This window comes from Scyliorhinus canicula, chromosome 17 (assembly GCF_902713615.1).
Source record: "Scyliorhinus canicula chromosome 17, sScyCan1.1, whole genome shotgun sequence".
Taxonomy (NCBI): domain Eukaryota; kingdom Metazoa; phylum Chordata; class Chondrichthyes; order Carcharhiniformes; family Scyliorhinidae; genus Scyliorhinus; species Scyliorhinus canicula.
The window spans coordinates 11,621,227-11,640,852 of record NC_052162.1 but is presented as its reverse complement, the minus strand read 5'-3'; the positions used below and the strand labels follow the sequence as shown (position 1 = coordinate 11,640,852).

The window sequence follows — 19,626 nt, the reverse complement described above, 5'->3', positions numbered from 1 at the left end:
TGCCATCTCGCTGCCCAAGTCTCCAAACGATCTAAATCCTGCTGTATCCTCTGACAGTCCTCATCACTATCCGCAATTCCACCAACTTTTGTGTCGTCCACCAACTTACTAATCAGACCAGTAATAGGTCTGAATTGTAAGTTTGGTGACTTTATTGCTCCCTTGTTGCTATATGGACCATTATTATTTATATAACACTCCTATTGACATACATGCCACTTTAAGGAGCAGTTATGCACAAGATAGATGAGTGTGAAATACCATGGCGGCAGATCAGCTGGTAGGAGTAACAGCAAGCAGCAGCAGTGAGCATAAATACACATATTTATTGTAATATCCATCTGATTTACTAATATTCTTTAGGGAAATCAATTCCGGCTGTGTCTGGCCCACACGTGACTCCAGTCCCATATCATTCTGATTGACTCTTACCTGCCCCCCTGAAGCTACACAGCAATGCCACAAAATAACTGCTGTGTTTGCAACTCACCCCCACCTTCGCAACAGTGATTAGTGACAGGCAGTAACATCAACATCCCGTGAATCAAAAGGCACCAATGATATTAATATATATGCAAGGTAAATTCACCATAAAGAACAAAGCAAAGTACAGCACTGGAACATGCCTTTCGGCCCTCCAAGCCTGTGCCGGCAATGCTGCCCATCTAAACTAAAATCTTCTACACTTCCGGGGTCCGTATCCCTCTATTCTTATTGTGATGATCGGAATACCTTGCCCCTTTAAGAGGCTTGGAACCCTGGGGGACTCCGCCTCTGGCTACGCCCCCTGGGAAACAGTACTTAAGATGAGACTCCATTTTGCGAGCACACTTCTCATGGAGGCTGCCATTGTTCACTGCTTATTAAAGCCTTGGATTACTGACCTAACATTCGTGTCGTAATTGAGAGTGCCTCACTTATCCTATTCATGAATTATCAAGATGCCCTTTAAATGTCACTATCGTCCCTGTTTCCACCACCTCCTCTGCCAGCGAGTTCCAGGCACCCACTACCCTCTGTGTAAAAAACATGCCTCGTACATCTCCTCTAAACCTTGCTCCTCGCACCTTAAACCTATGCCCCCTAGTAATTGACCCCTCGACCCTGGGAAAAAGTCTCTGACTATCCACCCTGCCTATGCCCTCATAATTTTGTCGACCTCTATCAGGTCGCCCCTCAACCTCCGTCGTTCCAGTGAGAACAAACCGCGTTTATTCAACCAAATTCCCAGATGACCATTTGCAGATTTCCCCTTTGAGGGGGAGAGCTGAGGTGAGACGTCAGGTGGAGAAGGCAGGGCCTTCATGAATAACCTCAACCGGTACGGGAATTGAACCCACGCTGTCTGACCTTGCTCTGTATCACAAACCAGCTGTCTAGCCAAGCGAGCTAAACCGGCCCTCATTAGTATATGCGTCACTTTATTAATATATGTAAAAGGTAAAGGTAATATGTATCACTATTATTAATCTATGTATCACGATAATTAATATATGTAACACTATTGAAATATTACATCACTATTGTTCATATATGCACTAATATTATTGATACATGTGCCAATCCTATTACGCACATCTAGCCTTTGAGGGCCAAGCAACTCTCTCAAGCTTTCTAATCTTCGCTTGCAGAACAGCTAGGCTCCCGCTGTGACTGCTAATAGGCAGGCGGAAGAACCAACTCGTACTGAACTGAAGCAAACCTTGCATCTGTTCCAGCCCTGAGCTCCAAAACATGTTAGTCTTGGCAAATACAGCACGGATGCCACTTCATCAAGATGGAAAAAGTGCTCAGTGTTTAGTATCCCACTGCTTTCAATAAGCACCGTTCTTTCAGGAGGTTCCTGCTACTTTATTGAACACAGTGCAATGGAGTTCAGATTAACTCCAGATACAGGAGAATTGAATGACTTGAAGTGAACTTATCGAAAGGAAAGGATATGGGATGGGACTGACGAACTGGAATTTCAGAAATGGCTTCGTACATTTCCAGATCAGTAGACCTCAAGACAGAAAAATTTATGTTCAAAATATATAGAGCAGAGGGCAAAACCAGAAACTGTACCCAGTTCTTGTTGCCAAGATATAAAGGAAACATTGAAACCTTGAATGTAATTCATGAGAAGAGCTGGAGGCCGAGAGACATTGGGCTCTGCATGAACAGACCCCCTCCAAGCCACACACCATCCTGACTTGGAAAGGGGGTTTCCAGCCCTTCCTGCCGGGGGCAGATCTCCCGGTCTCGTCGAAGGCGAGTCATGCAGAACGCCACAGACATCGGCCGACCAGAAGATCCCGCTGCTGCCCAATAGCAAGCTGCCTCTGTAAAACACGCTGCAGGTCAATATCCTGAAGCACCTTTCCCAACAGCACTGTACGTGTAACTACATCGTCCGGACTGCAGCGGTTCAAGAAGGCTGCTCACCGCGACCTTCTCAAGGGCAATTAGGGCCGGGCAATAAATGCTGGCCTAGCCAGCGATGCCCACATCCCGTGAAAGAATTAGAAACAAAAAGACATCTGGGCGGGATTCTCCGTCCCGCTGCACCCGTTTTCTGGTGTGGTGCGCCCCCCGCCGTCAGCGTGATCCTCCGTCCCACCAGCCGGTCAATTGGGTTTCCCATTCTGGGCACCCCAGGCCGTCGGGAAATCCCCGGGCATGGGTACGCTGCTGGCACAATGGAGAATCCCGCTAGCCGACAATCTAATTGACAGCATTTGTGCAGGATTTCTGTGACTCTTCTGTCAAAATCGCAACACACAAAAGGGATCAGAAAGCTCACAGATGGGTTAACGTTTCAAAGTTAGGTGTCAACAAGAAAGACACACAGATTAATACTTACGTATCATCAAAAGTTAATTTAGGTCTTCTCGGTTCTGAATGACCGTTGGATATTAATGTCCAGGGATCTGCTTGTGGCTGGTTGTTTTCATGGCTAATGCTTGATGAGTTGGGATGTGATTCAATCTCCTACGGTTAAAAAGGTGTTTGTTAGTGCAAGAAGCATAGGGTTACCTGTTGACAGCAAGTTCATTGTTGTGGTTACTCAATACCTTTACCTGTCTGCCACCAATCACGTCTGGGGCAGTGATATTTCCAGTGACACATTGTTGATAATGGCTGAACAGACAACTCAAAGAGAAAATGTTGGAAATACACAGCAAGTCAGGCAGCATCCGTAGAGGGGGGAACAGTGTTAACGGGGATAATTTAGTGGCTGTGTTTGCCGTGATCACAAAGGGCGATGCAAACCTCGTGAGAATCAGTGAACAACATCCACGCCAGCAGCTCGGTGGTACAGTACTTAGCACTGTTGCCTCACAGGGACCCAGGTTTGATTCCGACCTCGGTAACTGTGTGCAGTTTGCACTTCCTCCCCATGACTGCATGGGTTTCCTCCCCCCAGGTTAGGTGGGGCCTAGGTAGGGTGCTCTTTCAGAGGGTTACTGCAGGATTGATGGGCCGAATGGCCTCCTTCTGTACAGTTGGGATTCTATGGTTATATTTTCCCTGTCCCTTGCTGGTGACGTAATGAGGTCCCCACCCAGAAAGGGCAGAACCCTCCTCTAAATACATTTTAATCAATTTAAATACAAATGAAGGACTTGCCTGCCGTATGCTTCCCCTCACGCCGCCGAGGTTTACAACTGCTTTTGTCAGAGGTGAAGCAGTCTAGGGGAGTTTGCCGGGGTTGCCTCTGCCCCTGGGAGCTAGCTTTGCCGGCTGTTTAGCTCACTGGGCTAAATCGCTGGCTTTGAAAGTAGACCACGCAGGCCAGCAGCACGGTTCGATTCCCGTAACAGCCTCCCCGAACAGGCGCCGGAATGTGGCGACTAGGGGCTTTTCACAGTAACTTCATTTGAAGCCTACTCGTGACAATAAGCGATTTTCATTTCATTTCATCAGGCCCCGCCCTGCAAGCGTGAATCTGGAGAGAAAACGTGGCTGTGCAGCTGGAGGGCAGCAGTTCAGCCAGCACTCTGAGTGCAAAATTGCTCTCTACGTTTCTTGTCGAAGGTGACTCTTCTGTACTCATAATGTTAACTCTGAACGGGATTTTCCTGCCCATCCCATCAACAGGATCTTTCGGCCCTGCCGAAAGTGGCAAAATCCTTGGTCCATGGTTTCATTGATGAAGAGGCAAACAGAGGCCTGGATTTTTCAGCATCCCCCCCCCCACCCACCCACCTCCGCGGTGGGTTCCTTGCAGCTGCGGCTGGCGAACAACGCAAATGGCCAACAACCTCTTCAGGGCTGGAAGGTCCCGCCAGCGACCAATGGCGAGCTGGCTCCACCACCAGACAGGCCGCCAATCAAGCCAGGCCTGCTGCGTATTTCCAGCACTTGCAGCTTTTATTTTGGATTTCTACCGTCTGCAGTATTTTGCCTCTGTTTTGGATCAGACGGCTTACTGACTCGCTTCTCGGGGCGTGACGTTTGAATGCCAATGGAGGAACCATCACCCTTAACTCTGCATGGAATTAAGTTGAGACTAACTGACCTTGGCATTGGAGGGGCTGCAACACAACTCCATTAAATAATGCTTCAGCTGGCAATACCGGGCCCTGCTTGGTGCCAATTTCTGGTCTAAACGATTCCATGTTGCCCAGTGGACAGACACATTTATTGCTCTGTCTCGCCAAGCATTCCCCACCCAAAGATAATTCTCGAACGTTGTAAAATATCAAGCAATTCATCATGTCAGTGGGACTAACTTATGTGCATCAGGAAAAATACAATGAGGAGAGGGAGAAGGGTGACTGGATAATTCAGTGGGTTCTAAAGGACCTTTACCTGCAGTGTTACTCAGACATGCTTATCAAGGATCAGAGTGGGAAATGGGCTGATTCACATTGAACATAGAGCGTGGGGGGAGGGGGTCAACATTGTTTGACAGAGAGCAGAGGGGGCCATAATATTGCCTCTAAAACGGCACCACTTGTGATTGCAGATGCTCGGTGGGCTAAAACCAACGTGCTTGAAATGGGAACATATTGCAGTCCCCAGCAACGTCATCCCATAACCCAGCGAGCTCAGAAACATACCTATCGATCTAGATATCAAGCACAGCACAAAGGTTAGTTCCTCAGGCCTGACAAAAACTTTGTCCAATAGGGCCTTTCAAAATAAGAGAAGATGCCAGAGCATCAAACAGGCAAAGTTTCAAACACCCAAAGAATTATTTTGAACTACGGGGTGAGGAGCCATGAGCCCATTGATTCTACTTCTCTATTTTTCTGCCATTTTGGTGGAGACATTATTCCCTTTGTCTTAGAATAATAGTGATACAGCGCAGGAGGAAATTTAACAATGACCTTCTAAAGCGACTTACATCTGTACTTGCAAAGGATAAAATGAAAATATTGTCAGGGTCTTGGAGAAGAGCGGAGGAGCGGGATGAATTGGATATCTCTTTTAAAGGGCCAGTATTGGTACAATGGGCTGATTGGCCTGCACTGTGCTTTATTTGCTTTTTTGTTGTCGCTCTAAAAATGACCAGGGGGAGGAATATTCCCTTTGATATCTGGAGTGGGGCTGTAGGAAATGTGACGTTAAATCCACCAGCACCAATGGCAGCTTTTTCCAGCGTGCTGCTCGGAGGGACGTATCCCACGATGCCATGCTGGTGGGGCAGCAAGTTAGTTTTTTTAAAGATCAGGGCACCATGTTTAAAGCACGGTGGCCTCACGATGCCAAGGACCCGGGTTCAATCCCGGCCCTGGGCCACTGTCCGTGTGGAGTTTGCACATTCGCCCCGTGTCTGCGTGGGTCTCACCCCAAGGTTGGGTGGATTGGCCAGGCTAAACTGGCCCTTCACTGCGAAGGGCAGTGCATGGGGAGGTGAAGGGGGTAACGTTGCAAGTGGGGAGGTGGTGGTGAGTGTGGGGGGGAGGGGGATTTCCATTATAGCTTTTGTGTACCGGAGCATCCTTTCTAAAAAAATTATTCGCAGTGAAGGGCTAGTTTAGCCTGGCCAATCCACCCAACCTTGGGGTGAGACCCACGCAGACACGGGGCGAATGTGCAAACTCCACACGGACATTCCGGCACCTGTTCGGGGAGGCTGGTACGGGAATTGAACCCATGCTGCTGGCCTGCCTAGGTCTGCTTTCAAAGCCAGCGATTTAGCCCTGTGCTAAACCAGCCCCTCTGGCAGGTTTGCCCGCCGGGTGCCTGCCGCGGGTGACCAGTTGTAAATCACGGCGATGTACCCTCACAGCAAATAATGGATTATTTAACGGGGGGTAATCAGGAGTAGCAGCCTGATAAAGATACGCAAATTAATTTAATGTGGCTTCTGGTGTTGAACGGTAGGATTCACGTTATGTCACTGGCGGGGAAGGGGGTTGGGGTGGGGGCAGGGACAATACCGATTCGACATCCCGCCATCTTAAAACCCAATTTGGGCCTCTCGCCAGATTTTCCTCTCCAGTCACCAAACCTGCCCCCAAAGACCAGGAACAGAAAATCCGGTCCATGTCTGATGCCAGCCATGATAGAATGGCGGAGAGACTCGATGGGCCGAATCTGCTCCACAGCTTATCATAGAATTTACAGTGCAGAAGGAGGCCATTCGGCCCATCGAGTCTGCACTGGCTCTTGGAAAGAGCACCCTACCCAAGGTCAACACCTCCACCCTATCCCCATAACCCAGTAACCCAACCCAACACTAAGGGCAATTTTGGACACTAAGGGCAATTTATCACGGCCAATCCACCTAACCTGCACATCATTGCTTATGAAAAAATTATGAACAGCTTATGAACCTATGAACTAGTGTGATCGCTACCGAGATGTCTTGCACCACTCAAGTAAAGGTGAGTCACAGGAGTGATCATTGAAGTTATACAAGTGCAAATTGAAAATGGTAGTCATTAAAATGATAAATGGAACTTGCAAGGAAAGATGGGGGCGGGGGGGGGGGGGGGGGGGGGCGGGGGGGTGGGGGTGGGCTAATATGAAACAGACTTGGTGATTTTATTGAGGCAACATTAGAAAATAGTGTCCCCACACTACCAGTTGGGAGCCACGCCTGAAGGGAGCACGGTTCATAAACAGACGTGTAACCGCAGTACTAATTCTCCATTTAGCATTGTCCGGTCTCCATTGGGAATTGAAGGTTCAGTCATTCAACCCAAAAATGGAGAACTTAGCAATCAGTAAAAATCGTTCCATCCTTGGAAGTTCTCGTTCGGTTTAGTGGAGTGATTCCATTAAAATGGCGGAGATTGGAATTTAGGGTGTGTTGTTTGCTCGCTGGAATCCCACAGCATCATTATAAGGACACGGACAAGCAAACGCTCTTGAGCCAGAATTTTGTTTTGTCATTCCGAAATTTCCCCCTATTTTCATCAGAAAATATAGATTTCACTCCCTGGCAGAAAGGAGAAAAAGCCGAATTGAATTACCGTTAAAAAACAAAAGCAAATAAAATTCTTTGGGAATTTGAAGAAAAAAATAGCACCGTGCAACCTGAGGATGAACAGCATCATCTCATCTCGTGAAGAGACTGAACAGGCCAGGGCTATTATGATGATAGCTGAGACTTAACTGAGCCGTTGCTATAGCAACAGAATCAATTCAGGTTATGTCCGAGATGCGAGCAGAAATTGAGTCTCGTGCAGCCTTTCTAATAGTGATATGTATGAATAGTTCAAAGGTATAATTTTCATATGAAGGATTTTGTATGAAGGTGCCACACAATTTATCAAAAACATTGCTGGGTTCTCTCTAATCAAATCAGGCCTGGTTCATGCTAGGCCATTAAGAGTAAGAAACACCATCATCAGCCCTTTTATTTTAAGAGTTTCAGCAGGAATTATTCATAACCAAAAAAAAACATTTATTCCATTTGGTTACGGGTGTGCAAAGCCAGCTACTGAGAACATGCTGTTTAATAAAATACAACGCGAATTGAACAGAATCTAAAATGAAAATAAAAACGTGGAGATGGTTTTGCAATCAGAGAATGCCTGCAGGGCAGAAGGAGGCCAATCGGCCCATCGAGAGTGCACCGTCCCACTGAAAGAGTGCCCTGCCTATGCTGCATTCCCCACCTAGCCTGCACATCCCTGGACACGAAAGGGGCAATTTTTGCACGGCCGATCCACCCAACCTGCACATCTTTGGACTTTGAGAGGAAACCGGAGCACCCGGAGAAAACCCACGCTGGCACTGGGAGAACGTGCAGACTCCGCAGACAGTGACCCGAGGCCAGGATTGAACCCGGGTCCTTGGTGCTGCGAGGCAGCAGTGCTAACCACCGTGCCACTGTGCCGCCCAGGTTTTAACTGTAGGTTCTTAGCCAATGAAATCTTGCATTTTTATAGCACCTTTCATGACATGTTGAAGCGATTTATAATCAATGAAGCACTTTTGAAAGGCAGTCACTGCTGTAATGTAGGGGACCTGGGAACCACATTGCATGCTCCAACAGACAATACTGTGATAACGACATGATAGTGTGATATCGGGCCCGGATAGCTCAGTCGGTAGAGCATCAGATGATAGTGTGATATTGAGTGATGTTGCTTGAGGGATAAATATTGGTTGGAAAATTGGGGAGAATTTTCTTCCCGTTCTTCAAAATAACGCTGCAGGACCTTTAATATCTTCCCTAGAAGGCTAATAGAGGTTCAGTTCAACATCTCATCCTAAAGATGGCATCTGCGACAAGACGGCGCTCCCTCAGCACTGCACATTCAAGACCCACAGCCTCATTACCACTATGGATAGTCCGAATATACTATCCATTGAGCCACAGCTGACATGCTAAAACATGAACCTGTCTTTTCTCGTCACGAATGGACCGGCTCAGTATTTTCCACCATTGTCCCGTTCCCGGCAAGAAGAGATTAATAAAGCATTAACTCACAACGGGATTTTTCGGATGGGAGGGACACTTGCTGTCAGTTTTACGGTGTTTGTATTGTACAGAGGGCTGTGAGGCACTGGTTGGTATGGCGATGCTGTTGCTTTCCTGACTGAGGGAGTTGGTCTCGCTGTTCCGTCGTTTGGGTTCAGGCTCGTCCGGCAGCGGGGACAGCGGAGGGGGGAACTTCCGCTCCCTCTTTGTCAACTGTTTCGACAGCCTACAAAGGAGAAAGAATTAATTCCCAGGGTAAGATGCTAAATGTTGGAATAAGTCTAGAAGCACAGAATGTTTCAGTAGCACAAAAAGCCATTGGAACCATCAAGTGAGACCCTACCTTTACCTCTACATACTCGGCTAATTGCATCCTCCTGTTCACTCCCACAATATGATAGGCGTTGGCATGCAGCCCAGCATTCTTTAAACACAGTTGGTTCGAAGGTGTGGAGGAAGTTAAAGTATGTCCTTCAGGGGTGCACTGTGTGCATTGGGGCTGCCCCCCCCCCCCCCCACCCCAAGATGATCCCCATCCTTTGTGCCTCACTGCCTGCCTCCAAAACCCATCCTCCCTCCCGAGAGTGCCCGATCCTTTCTTACCTTGAAAGCCAGGGCATGCCTTAGTCTGGGATTGATTGGTCTCTCTCACAGGGCCTGCATGCAGTCATGGCAGCACCCAGTATGAGTTCTGGCATAACTGGGACAGTTAGAGCCTCCAGGCAATCAGATTACAGCTCTCTCAACGGGGGGCATACGTGCATGCCACACCCAGTGTATTATTCCTACAGGAAGGCCTTTTTTCCAAGTTGGCTGCTTTGAATCTGACTTTTGTAGCTGGTGTGAATGGGGACCCCATAAAATTCAGCTCATTATTTCAGATGGGAAAGGAAACAACATCTCCAGTGTGTCAAGTGGCTTTGAAACATTTATTAAAACTGGACCAAAGGGTTACGAATGTGAAAAGTGCTTACTCTTTGCTGCTGAGAATCTTGTGACTGGAGTTAACGGGACAGCTGATGGGTACAAGAGTAGGGGCAGTTACCTCCCTCTCCACGCGTTGCTTCTTGCTATCACAGAGAGCTTCTGTGATATCCACCTGCTAATGAAAAGAAGATATTGATAGTGAACGTCATTGACTACAAGGTCGAACGAGACCATGAGGAGATATTGTCCTGGGGTGCGGTGCTCGAACGGATTATGGAAATCATCAGATGTTTCCATGGACCCTCTTTGTCAAGTATGGGAAATTGCATCTTGCATTTCGTCCACGTAAGGCTACCATACACACATGTACCAGCAGAGGTAGTCTGCTCGGAGGAGGTAAGAAAACATAATCCATGTTTAACAGCTCATTTGGTCTCATTCTGAATGTCTCGATATAACTGTTCAGGTCTCAGGAACTTCACACTGCCCAAGCCTGTCCCAATTTCTTTCCCAACATGAAATGAAAATCGCTTATTGTCACAAGTAGGCTTCAAATGAAGTTACTGTGAAAAGCCCCTAGTCGCCACATTCCGGCACCTGTTCGTGGAGGCTGTTACGGGAATTGAACCGTGCTGCTGTCCTGCTTAGTCTGCTTTCAAAGCCAGCAACTTAGCTGTGTGCTAAGTCAAATCCCACTTACCGATTCATTCCCTGAGAGACCCAGGAACCTGGGTTCGAATCCGACCACGGCAGATGGTGAAATTTGAATTCAACAAACATCTGGAATTAATAGTCTAATGATGACCATGAAACCATTGTCAATTGTTAAAAACCAGCTGGTTCGCTAATGTCCTTTAGGGAAGGAAATCTGCCATCCTTACGTGGTCTGGCCTGCATGTGACTCCAGACCTACAGCAATGTGGTTGACTCTCAAACCATTCAGTTCAGGGCTATGAATGGGATAAACAATAAATGCAGACCCAGCCAATGACGCCCATATCTCATGAATGAATAAAAAAAGGATGCCATTGAAACAGACTGGCATTTAAAACTCATGGTCATCATAACTTACAGGTTTTTAAAAAAAGATATTCAAGATATTATTTAATGAACTGAATTTAAATTCCTTAAGCTGCCATGGTGTGATTCGAACTTATGTCTTTGCAGATCGTTAGTTCAGGCCTCTGGATTACTAGTCCAGTCACATAACCACTTGTAACTCAAATGCACTTCTGAATTTGTTTTACCCTCAACCTTCCTCCAGATTGCCTGTCCCAGAAAGGCCACTAACCTTGTGTTTCCGTTTTGCTTTGATGGTGTTTTTATCTGTGACAGGTGTAGGGGACTGATAGTTGTATTTACTGTTGGACTGTCTTATCTCTGCCTTGGTGGGAACTGTCTCTGCAGGGGGCGTTTGTCCAGGAATCCTGGTCAACAGATTCAGATCAAATTTCACCCAAAGTGATTTAATTTCCTCGTAGTCTCTCAGGGGGGAAAGAAGTTCATTTTGTGGTAACGGAAGAGGTGAAAATGGTGTTTCCGGCAAGTCAGTAGTAACTTGGTCGACTGAAGTGCTGCTCGGACAGTTATTGATGCTCCCGCTGTCCTTGGGTTGGAGGGAGTTTGTTGTGACAGCTGGACTGGCTGAGATTATCACTGGCATGTGTTCATCGTGATCTGTGTGGGAATCAGACGAATCTGTCTCCACAAACTCTCTCGATTTAGGCACAAGCTTGCCAGGCACTCGGTGCTTTTTCTTGTCAACGACAGGCGCTGTGCAGGTTCGTGGCTCTTTCCTAGGTCCTGTTTTGTTATTGGTTGCTCTCGGCTTTGCTTTGGGCTGTTCTGCTGAAGCACGACTTTCTCTTTCTTTGGGAGTGCTGATGGGGATATTTGGCTTGGCCCAGCTCTGTTCGTCCAAGCTGGGAGTGCATTCCGCTCTCCTGGGCTGTTTTTTACCTGTGATCCTCCTCGGGGGAGCAGGCTCATTGGGCACCGGCGACTTTTGTTTCACTCCTTTCCCTTCGGGGGTTTTCTGTGCAGTCCTTGGTTTAGCTTTCTCCCTGATGGGGCTGAGTAAAAGCCGATCTTTGGAATCTGGCTGAGGCAGTGAAATAGTCTGCTTCCCTTTGATCTCTTCCTCATTCTGCTGATTGCTCTGTGACTGAGAGTCACTGAGTCCATCGCATTCAGTTTGGTTGCTGATGATGGTCTTGTTGTGTGAATGGACTTTGAGCCATTTATCCAATTGCCATTTATTGGTAGATGGTGGTTCAGGCTGGGAAAAGCAAGAGAAAATGTTACCTCATAACATTCCGAGAGCAAACAGTGAGCTGATCCACTCATTACTTCCTGACTCGTAACTTATTCTGTGCTACAGGGACAATTTAGCATTGCAAAGAGCGGCAATTAGACCAACAGTTGCCCATTACACACACTCCCGATTCCTTACTGCAGGGTGTAGGCACAGGCCAGATCACACACCTTGCATTGCACACCCACCCATCACAGTGTATTACACATCCGCCCTATCACTGTTTATTACACACCCACCCATCACAGTGCATTACACACCCACCCTATCTCTTCATTACACACCAACCCATCACAGTGCATTACACACCCATCCTATCTCTTCATTACACACCCACCCATCACAGTGCATTACACACCCACCCTATCTCTGTTTATTACACACCCACCCATCACAGTGCATTACACACCCACCCTATCTCTTCATTACACACCCACCCTATCACACACTACATTACACACCCACCATCATAGCGTATTATACACGCACCCAGACACTGTCCATTATACACCCAACTGATCACACATCTTTTTACACACCTGCCTGATCACATATTATCCATTACACAAACCATGCATTACACACCCATCCAATCACACACTGCCCATTACAAACTCACCTAATCGCACACTATCCATTATACACTTGCCTAATCCCGCATCATCCATTACACACTTGCCCATTCACACACCATCCGTTATTCACTCGCCCAATCACGCATCATCCATTACACACTGACCCATTCACACACTGTCCATTACACATCTACTCGATCACACACTGTCCATTACCAATTTGCCCAATCACACACTGTCTGATAATTTACCTGCTCAATCACACACTATTTGTTACAGTCACCCAATCACACACGGCCCATTATATACTCGCCCAATGACACACTGTCCATTATATACTCGCCCAATCACACACTGTCCATTATATACTCGCCCAATCTCACACGGCCCATTATACACTCACCCAATCACACACTGTCCATTATACACTCACCCAATCACACACGGCCCATTATATACTCGCCCAATGACACACTGTCCATTATATACTCGCCCAATCACACACAGTCCATTATATACTCGCCCGATCTCACACGGCCCATTATACACACACCCAATCACACACTGTCCATTATACACTCACCCAATCACACACTGTCCATTATATACTCGCCCAATCACACACGGCCCATTATACACTCGCCCAATCTCACACAGCCCATTATATACTCGCCCAATGACACACTGTCCATTATATACTCGCCCAATGACACACTGTCCATTATATACTCGCCCAATCACACACGGCCCATTATACACTCGCCCAATCACACACTGTCCATTATATACTCGCCCAATCACACACTGTCCATTATATACTCACCCAATCACACACGGCCCATTATATACTCGCCCAATGACACACTGTCCATTATATACTCGCCCAATCACACACAGTCCATTATATACTCGCCCGATCTCACACGGCCCATTATACACACACCCAATCACACACTGTCCATTATACACTCACCCAATCACACACTGTCCATTATATACTCGCCCAATCACACACGGCCCATTATACACTCGCCCAATCTCACACAGCCCATTATATACTCGCCCAATGACACACTGTCCATTATATACTCGCCCAATGACACACTGTCCATTATATACTCGCCCAATCACACACGGCCCATTATACACTCGCCCAATCACACACTGTCCATTATATACTCGCCCAATCACACACTGTCCATTATATACTCACCCAATCACACACTGTCCATTATATACTCGCCCAATCACACACGGCCCATTATATACTCGCCCAATCACACACTGTCCATTATACACGCGACCAGTGTTAATGTTTCATGCAGACCTTTATCGAACCTGTATCAGAACACCCTTCCATTCCTTTCTCCCTCATGTTTATTTGGTTTTCCCTTAAATATATCTATGCTGTTTGCTTCAGTGATTCCTTGTGGGAGTGAGTTCACATTCTCTGGGTAAAGATGCTGCTCCTGAATTCTCTATTGGATTTCTTACTGACTATCTGATATTTATGGCGCCCTAATTATTGACTTTCTTACTACTGGGAACACCGTCTCTACATCTACCACATTGAACCCCTTCATAATTTTAATCATGAAATGGGACAACTGTCTAAAGTGGTACAGCAGTGCTGCTGGGTAGGGCTACGCCTGTTGAGGGAATCAGATAAAAGGGGTCCTTGCCAATGCCCGTGCAGAGCAGAAACACTGGCAGGCCAGTTGACCTGTTTCCGAGCTGGAAATTTTGGCAAATTAGTTTTCACCTGGTAACCATTGGTTTAGCAAAGAAAATGTTTCAGGTTCCAAAGTGCCTGAACGTTAAATTTTAGTTACATCTGACTCCTTGCTGCCAGTAGACACATTGAGCGTTACGGGCAGCATGGTTGGCGCAGGCTTGGATGGGCCGAAGGGCCTGTTCCTGTGTTTTACTTTTCTTTGTTCTTTTTACTTCAAGCCTTCCCCAGGTTTCGCAGTGGGGGGCATTTCATTAGGCGGGCGGGTGGCCACCTTCCTGTCTCTGATCCACTTCAGTCCGCGGTGGGAAGACCCAAGGATCACCCTCCTGCCCCGCTGCCTATTTAATTCCATAAGTTGGCAATTAATGCCCAGTTGAGGACCACTGCCCAACACTGATGTTATTAACCCCATAGTGTCGCCACACATGGAGCACAACGTGTAAAAGTGTATGGATTGTTATTGGTCCCCCAGGGGTGGGATGGGGGGTGGGGGGGCGCAGTTCCTTGTTCACAGGCACACTGGTAGTGGCTGAGATTCATCCCCTGCCCTTACTCTCGATCCTGTTTTACCTTTATACCGAATATCATTATATTCTTTTTTTTAATATAATTTTTATTGGAATTTTTTACAGAAAATATAAAACATAACGACAAACAATGAAATGCAACAAAATAACCCATAATAACTGTGACACCCCCAGACCGTATCGGCGCATGTATCACATCCCCCCACCCCCCCAACCCTAATGAACAACAAAAGAACTTAAAAAGTATTAAAATTAAATAAACAAACATAGTCATTGTCGGCCCCCCCAAATTGGAAATTGGATATCTATTGTGCATCAACTCAACACCAACAAGTTAACACTTGTAAATATATTGTTCACACATTCCCTGAGGAAAAAGGGAATGCCTCAAGCGAAATGGGTTTTACATGGGCCGAGTACCAACAATGCGTCCGCATCTCTGTGACTGTCCCATGCAGCGGAAAGCAAAATATACCTTTATTGTCACTGGTCACAAAAGGGGCCTCTTTGCACAGCGCTCGCATATTCCCCCAAAGCAGTTGAGCAGCTTGACAGGCTCATTGGGCGGCTGGTGTAGCACGTTAGCTATACTGTCCAGGAAGCTGCTGGATTTCAGTGGACCTGTGCTGCATTTGTTGATCTTTGCTGAAGATTACAATGATGTGGAGATGCTGGGCTGAGCACAGTAAGAACTTGTTCAACACCAGGTTAAAGTCCAACAGGTTTGTTTCAAATCACTAGCTCGCATTCAAAGTATCGTCTTGCATCTTTGACTTTGTCTGTATATATGTTTCTGGAACCTACCTCTTCATTCACCTGAGGAAGGAGCAGTGCTCTGAAAGCTAGTGATTTGAAACAAACCTACTGAACGTTAACCTGGTTTTGTAAGACTTCTTTTTGTGCGAAGATTACAATGACCAACCTGGCAGAAGGATGAGCCAAGGTTTCCACATCCACAGACCAACTCCCCACACCTTCACCTTCCCCAGTGGGACGATTGGAATGAGATGAGACTGGGCCCATGAGAGACGGTCACGTGCTTAAAGTAATCCATGGCCGAGCCCATGGAGTAAGAATAACACCTGAGCATGAGACGCCATTGCTGACACTACTGGACCTGTACCATGGCAGGTAAGCAGTAGCAACAGAAAAAAAAACAGGGAGGAACATGGAAGAGAGGGAGAATAAAGAGGCATGAGGCAGACATGTATTTACCTTCACAGTATTTGTCAGACCTGCAACTTCTGTTACCTCGAAGGACAAAACCCGCAATATCGCAGCAACACCAAGTCACACGCCATTTCGACTTGAACATAAATATCGGATGGGATTCTCCGACCTCCCAACTGCGTGTTTCCCGGCAGCGTGCCGCTTGTGACGGTGAGATTCTCTACTCCCGCTACTTATCAATGGGATTTCCCGTTGAAACCACCCCACACTGCCGGGAAACTCAGGAGCAGGGTGACCTGCCCACGGGAAGAGAGCATCCCAACATTCGGAGAATTACGGCCATCAATTTGCCTTACTACAAAGAGTAATTGGACTCGAAACGTTAGCTCTTTTCTCTCCCTACAGATGCTGCCAGACCTGCTGAGATTCTCCAGCAGGGGGCAGCACGGTGGCGTAGTGGTTAGCACAGCTGCCTCACGGCGCTGAGGTCCCAGGTTCGATCCCGGCTCTGGGTCACTGTCCGTGTGGAGTTTGCACATTCTCCCCGTGTCTGTGTGGGTTTCGCCCCCTCAACCCAAAAATGTGCAGGCGAGGTGGATTGGCCACGCTAAATTGCCCCTTAATTGGAAAACATAATTGGGTAATGTAAATTTATTTTTAAAAAAGAGATTCTCCAGCATTTTCTCTTTCATTTTCCCTTACTGGCACTGCATCAAAATTCCAGGATGTGGGCATTCCTGGAAAGGCCCGCATTTATTTTCCCTTCCCCAATTATCCGTAAGAAGGTGGAAATCAGCCTTCATCCTGAACTGCTGCAGTCCATATAATGTCAGCACACCTCAGGGCTGTTAGGGAGGCTGCTGCAGGATATTGACCCAGCGACAGTGAAGGAATGGGGATATCATTCTAAGTCGGAACGGTGCGTATAACTTGGGAAAGAACGTGAGAATCGGCGGTGTTCCCACCTGCCTCCTTCCCGCTTCTTTCTGGGTGGCGGAAGGAACTAAAAACAAAACTGCAGGGTGCATTCATACTAGCAGCTGTCTGATTAGACAGGAGCATCCCGTACCTCTGGCGTTGCACTGCGCGAGTCCTCATTGCATTCACTGTCGCTGGAGCTGCTTTCGCTGTCCGAATCAGATTCCGAGCTGCTCCCGGACTCACTGGAGCTGCTGCATCCGCCGCTGGAATGGCCAGAGCCTGTGCCATGGGAATTCTGCAACGTGATGCTGCTGGAAGAAAGAAGAGGAGAGTTAATCCGGTCACTTCCAAAAATAACAAGGGGTAGGGAGAGTTTTCCGATTCTGGCCATGTTCCTGCCGCAGCCTCAACAGAGTTTCTGCAAAGTAGTCCGACGATATTAATCCCAGGCTGGAGGTGGTGCCAGGCAGGGAGGGTGCAGAGGGCATCTGTCATGGGGTAAACAGTCAGGAAAGCTGCCTTCAGGAAGGGGCAGCACGGTAGCATTGTGGTGAGCACAATTGCTTCACAGTCCCAGGTTCCATTCCGGCTTGGGTCACTGTCTGTGCGGAGCCTGCACATCCTCCCCGTGTGTACGTGGGTTTCCTCCGGGTGCTCCGGTTTCCTCCCACAGTCCAAAGATGTGCAGGTTAGGTGGATTGGCCATGATAAATTGCCCTTAATGTCCAAAATTGCCCTTAGTGTTGCGTGTGGTTACTGTGTCATGGGGATAGGGTGGAGGTGTTGACCTTGGGTAGGGTGCTCTTTCCAAGAGCCGGTGCAGACTCGATGGGCCGAATGGCCTCCTTCTGTATTGTAAATTCTATAAAAAATAAAAAATAAACATTCAACAAGCCTTTGTGCCACACATTTGCACGCTAACTTTTTAAAAAAGCATCCATGGGCCACCATTTATTGTACATGCCTGAGGGCTTTTAAACGTCAGTCACATTGCTGTGGATCTGGAGTCACATGTAGGCCAGATCTGGTAAGGGCTGCGTGCACGGTGGTACAATGGTTAGCACTGCTGCCTCACAGCTCCAATCGGTTCGATTCCCGGCTTGGGTCAATGTCTGTGCGGAGTCTGCACATTCTCCCCGTGTATGCGTGAGTTTCCTCCGGGGGCTCCAGTTTCCTCCCACAGTCCAAAGATGTGCGGGTTAGGTGGATCGGCCATGCTAAATTGCCCCTTAATGTCCAAAAAGGTTAGGTGGTGTTACTGGGTTATGATGGAAGCGTGGGCTTTAATAGGGTGCTCTTTCCAAGGGCCAGTGCAGATTCGTTGGGCCGAATCACCTCCTTCAGCACTGTAAATTTCTTAATCTAGTCCCTAAAGGACATTAGTGAACCAAATGGGTTTTTACGACAATCGATTCATGGTCACCTTTAAGGCTTTTAATTCCATGTTATTTATTGAATTCAAATTTCACCATCTGCCATGGTGGGATTTGAACCTGGGTCCCCAGAGTATGACCCTGGGTCTCCGGGTTATTAGTCCAACGACAATACCACGACAACTCTGCCTCCCTTTAAGTAACTCTGTAAATGGTGACATTGCCAACTTGCTTCGAGAATATACGCAACTAAACAGATTGCAAGAAATGGAATTAGACTCCTGGCTACCGTTTTAAATATTTTGACAGTAACCACAAGTGGAATGAAATGTTGTCCTTTTGGTTTGATCTTCCTTTTGATTGTCTTTTATTGTCCTGGTTTTTAAGAGTTTTAGGTAACACCAGCAAAGAAGTGCAGCACAACTGCGTTGGATCTCAAATTTCATTACAGCTTCAGTCACTGTCTGGAAACTCAATACTTCACCGTTAAGTATCATCTGAGCTCTCCTCAGATCAAATCATTGAGTACTCTATTGATACTGTTCCCTGAGTGCCAGGGACTATTCATTCTTCACTTCAATAGCTGACACTTTTTTAAACCAAGCCGTTCGCAAAATAAAATACACGTGGCAGTTGAATTTCCGTTTGATATCGTCGGTAACATCGGCATGTTCCAGGTAGAACGGTCTGGAGCACTGCAAAAGCTCAGGGGAGTTTTAAAAATAAGCTGGTCTTTTTTTTAAATCGGCAATTGGATGTGGACATCATTGAGGAGGCCAGTGTTCACAGCCCATCCCTAACTGCCCTTGAGAAGGTTCTGGTGAGCCACCTTCTTGAATACAACTGAATGTCCACATGTTCTGGCCATGTCCGAGACTGAGAGGGTTCTGGCGGGGAGTCTCGGACGTGATGTCTGAGGTGGAGGAGGTGTGGAGGTGGTTCCAAGTCCAGAGGGGGCGATGTTTGGCGTGTCGGACGATCGGGGAGCCAGGGGGTGAGAGTAGCCGATGTTTTGGCCTTTGCCTCCCTGACAGGCCGCAGACGGATTTTGCTCAGGTGGCGGGGCTCGGAGCTGCCGAAAGTTTGGGGGGGGGGGGGGGGGGGGGGGGGGTGACCGACCTGGCAGTATTCCTGAGGCTGGAGAAGGTTACGTTCACATTGAGGGGGTCTGCAGACCGGTTCACCTGGAGGTGGAAGCCAGTTACTGATTTCTTTAAG

The 19,626-nt window shown here is 47.4% G+C and overlaps 1 protein-coding gene across 9 annotated transcripts in view; it reads right to left on the bottom strand.

Annotated features, from left to right (window-relative positions):
- Positions 1–19,626, bottom strand: part of aff2 (AF4/FMR2 family, member 2) — a 536,338-nt gene that overhangs the window by 30,144 nt on the left and 486,568 nt on the right. For 7 of the 9 annotated variants that reach the window (XM_038775398.1, XM_038775391.1, XM_038775397.1 and 4 more), the window contains 5 exons: positions 17,184–17,346; positions 11,085–12,071; positions 9,841–9,968; positions 8,876–9,092; positions 2,843–2,970 (listed from right to left, as the gene is read on the bottom strand). In XM_038775398.1, coding sequence (XP_038631326.1) covers positions 2,843–2,970; positions 8,876–9,092; positions 9,841–9,968; positions 11,085–12,071; positions 17,184–17,346 — 1,623 coding nt within the window. The remainder of the gene's footprint in view (positions 1–2,842; positions 2,971–8,875; positions 9,093–9,840; positions 9,969–11,084; positions 12,072–17,183; positions 17,347–19,626) is intronic. The other 2 variants (XM_038775394.1, XM_038775392.1) reach the window with 2 other exon arrangements.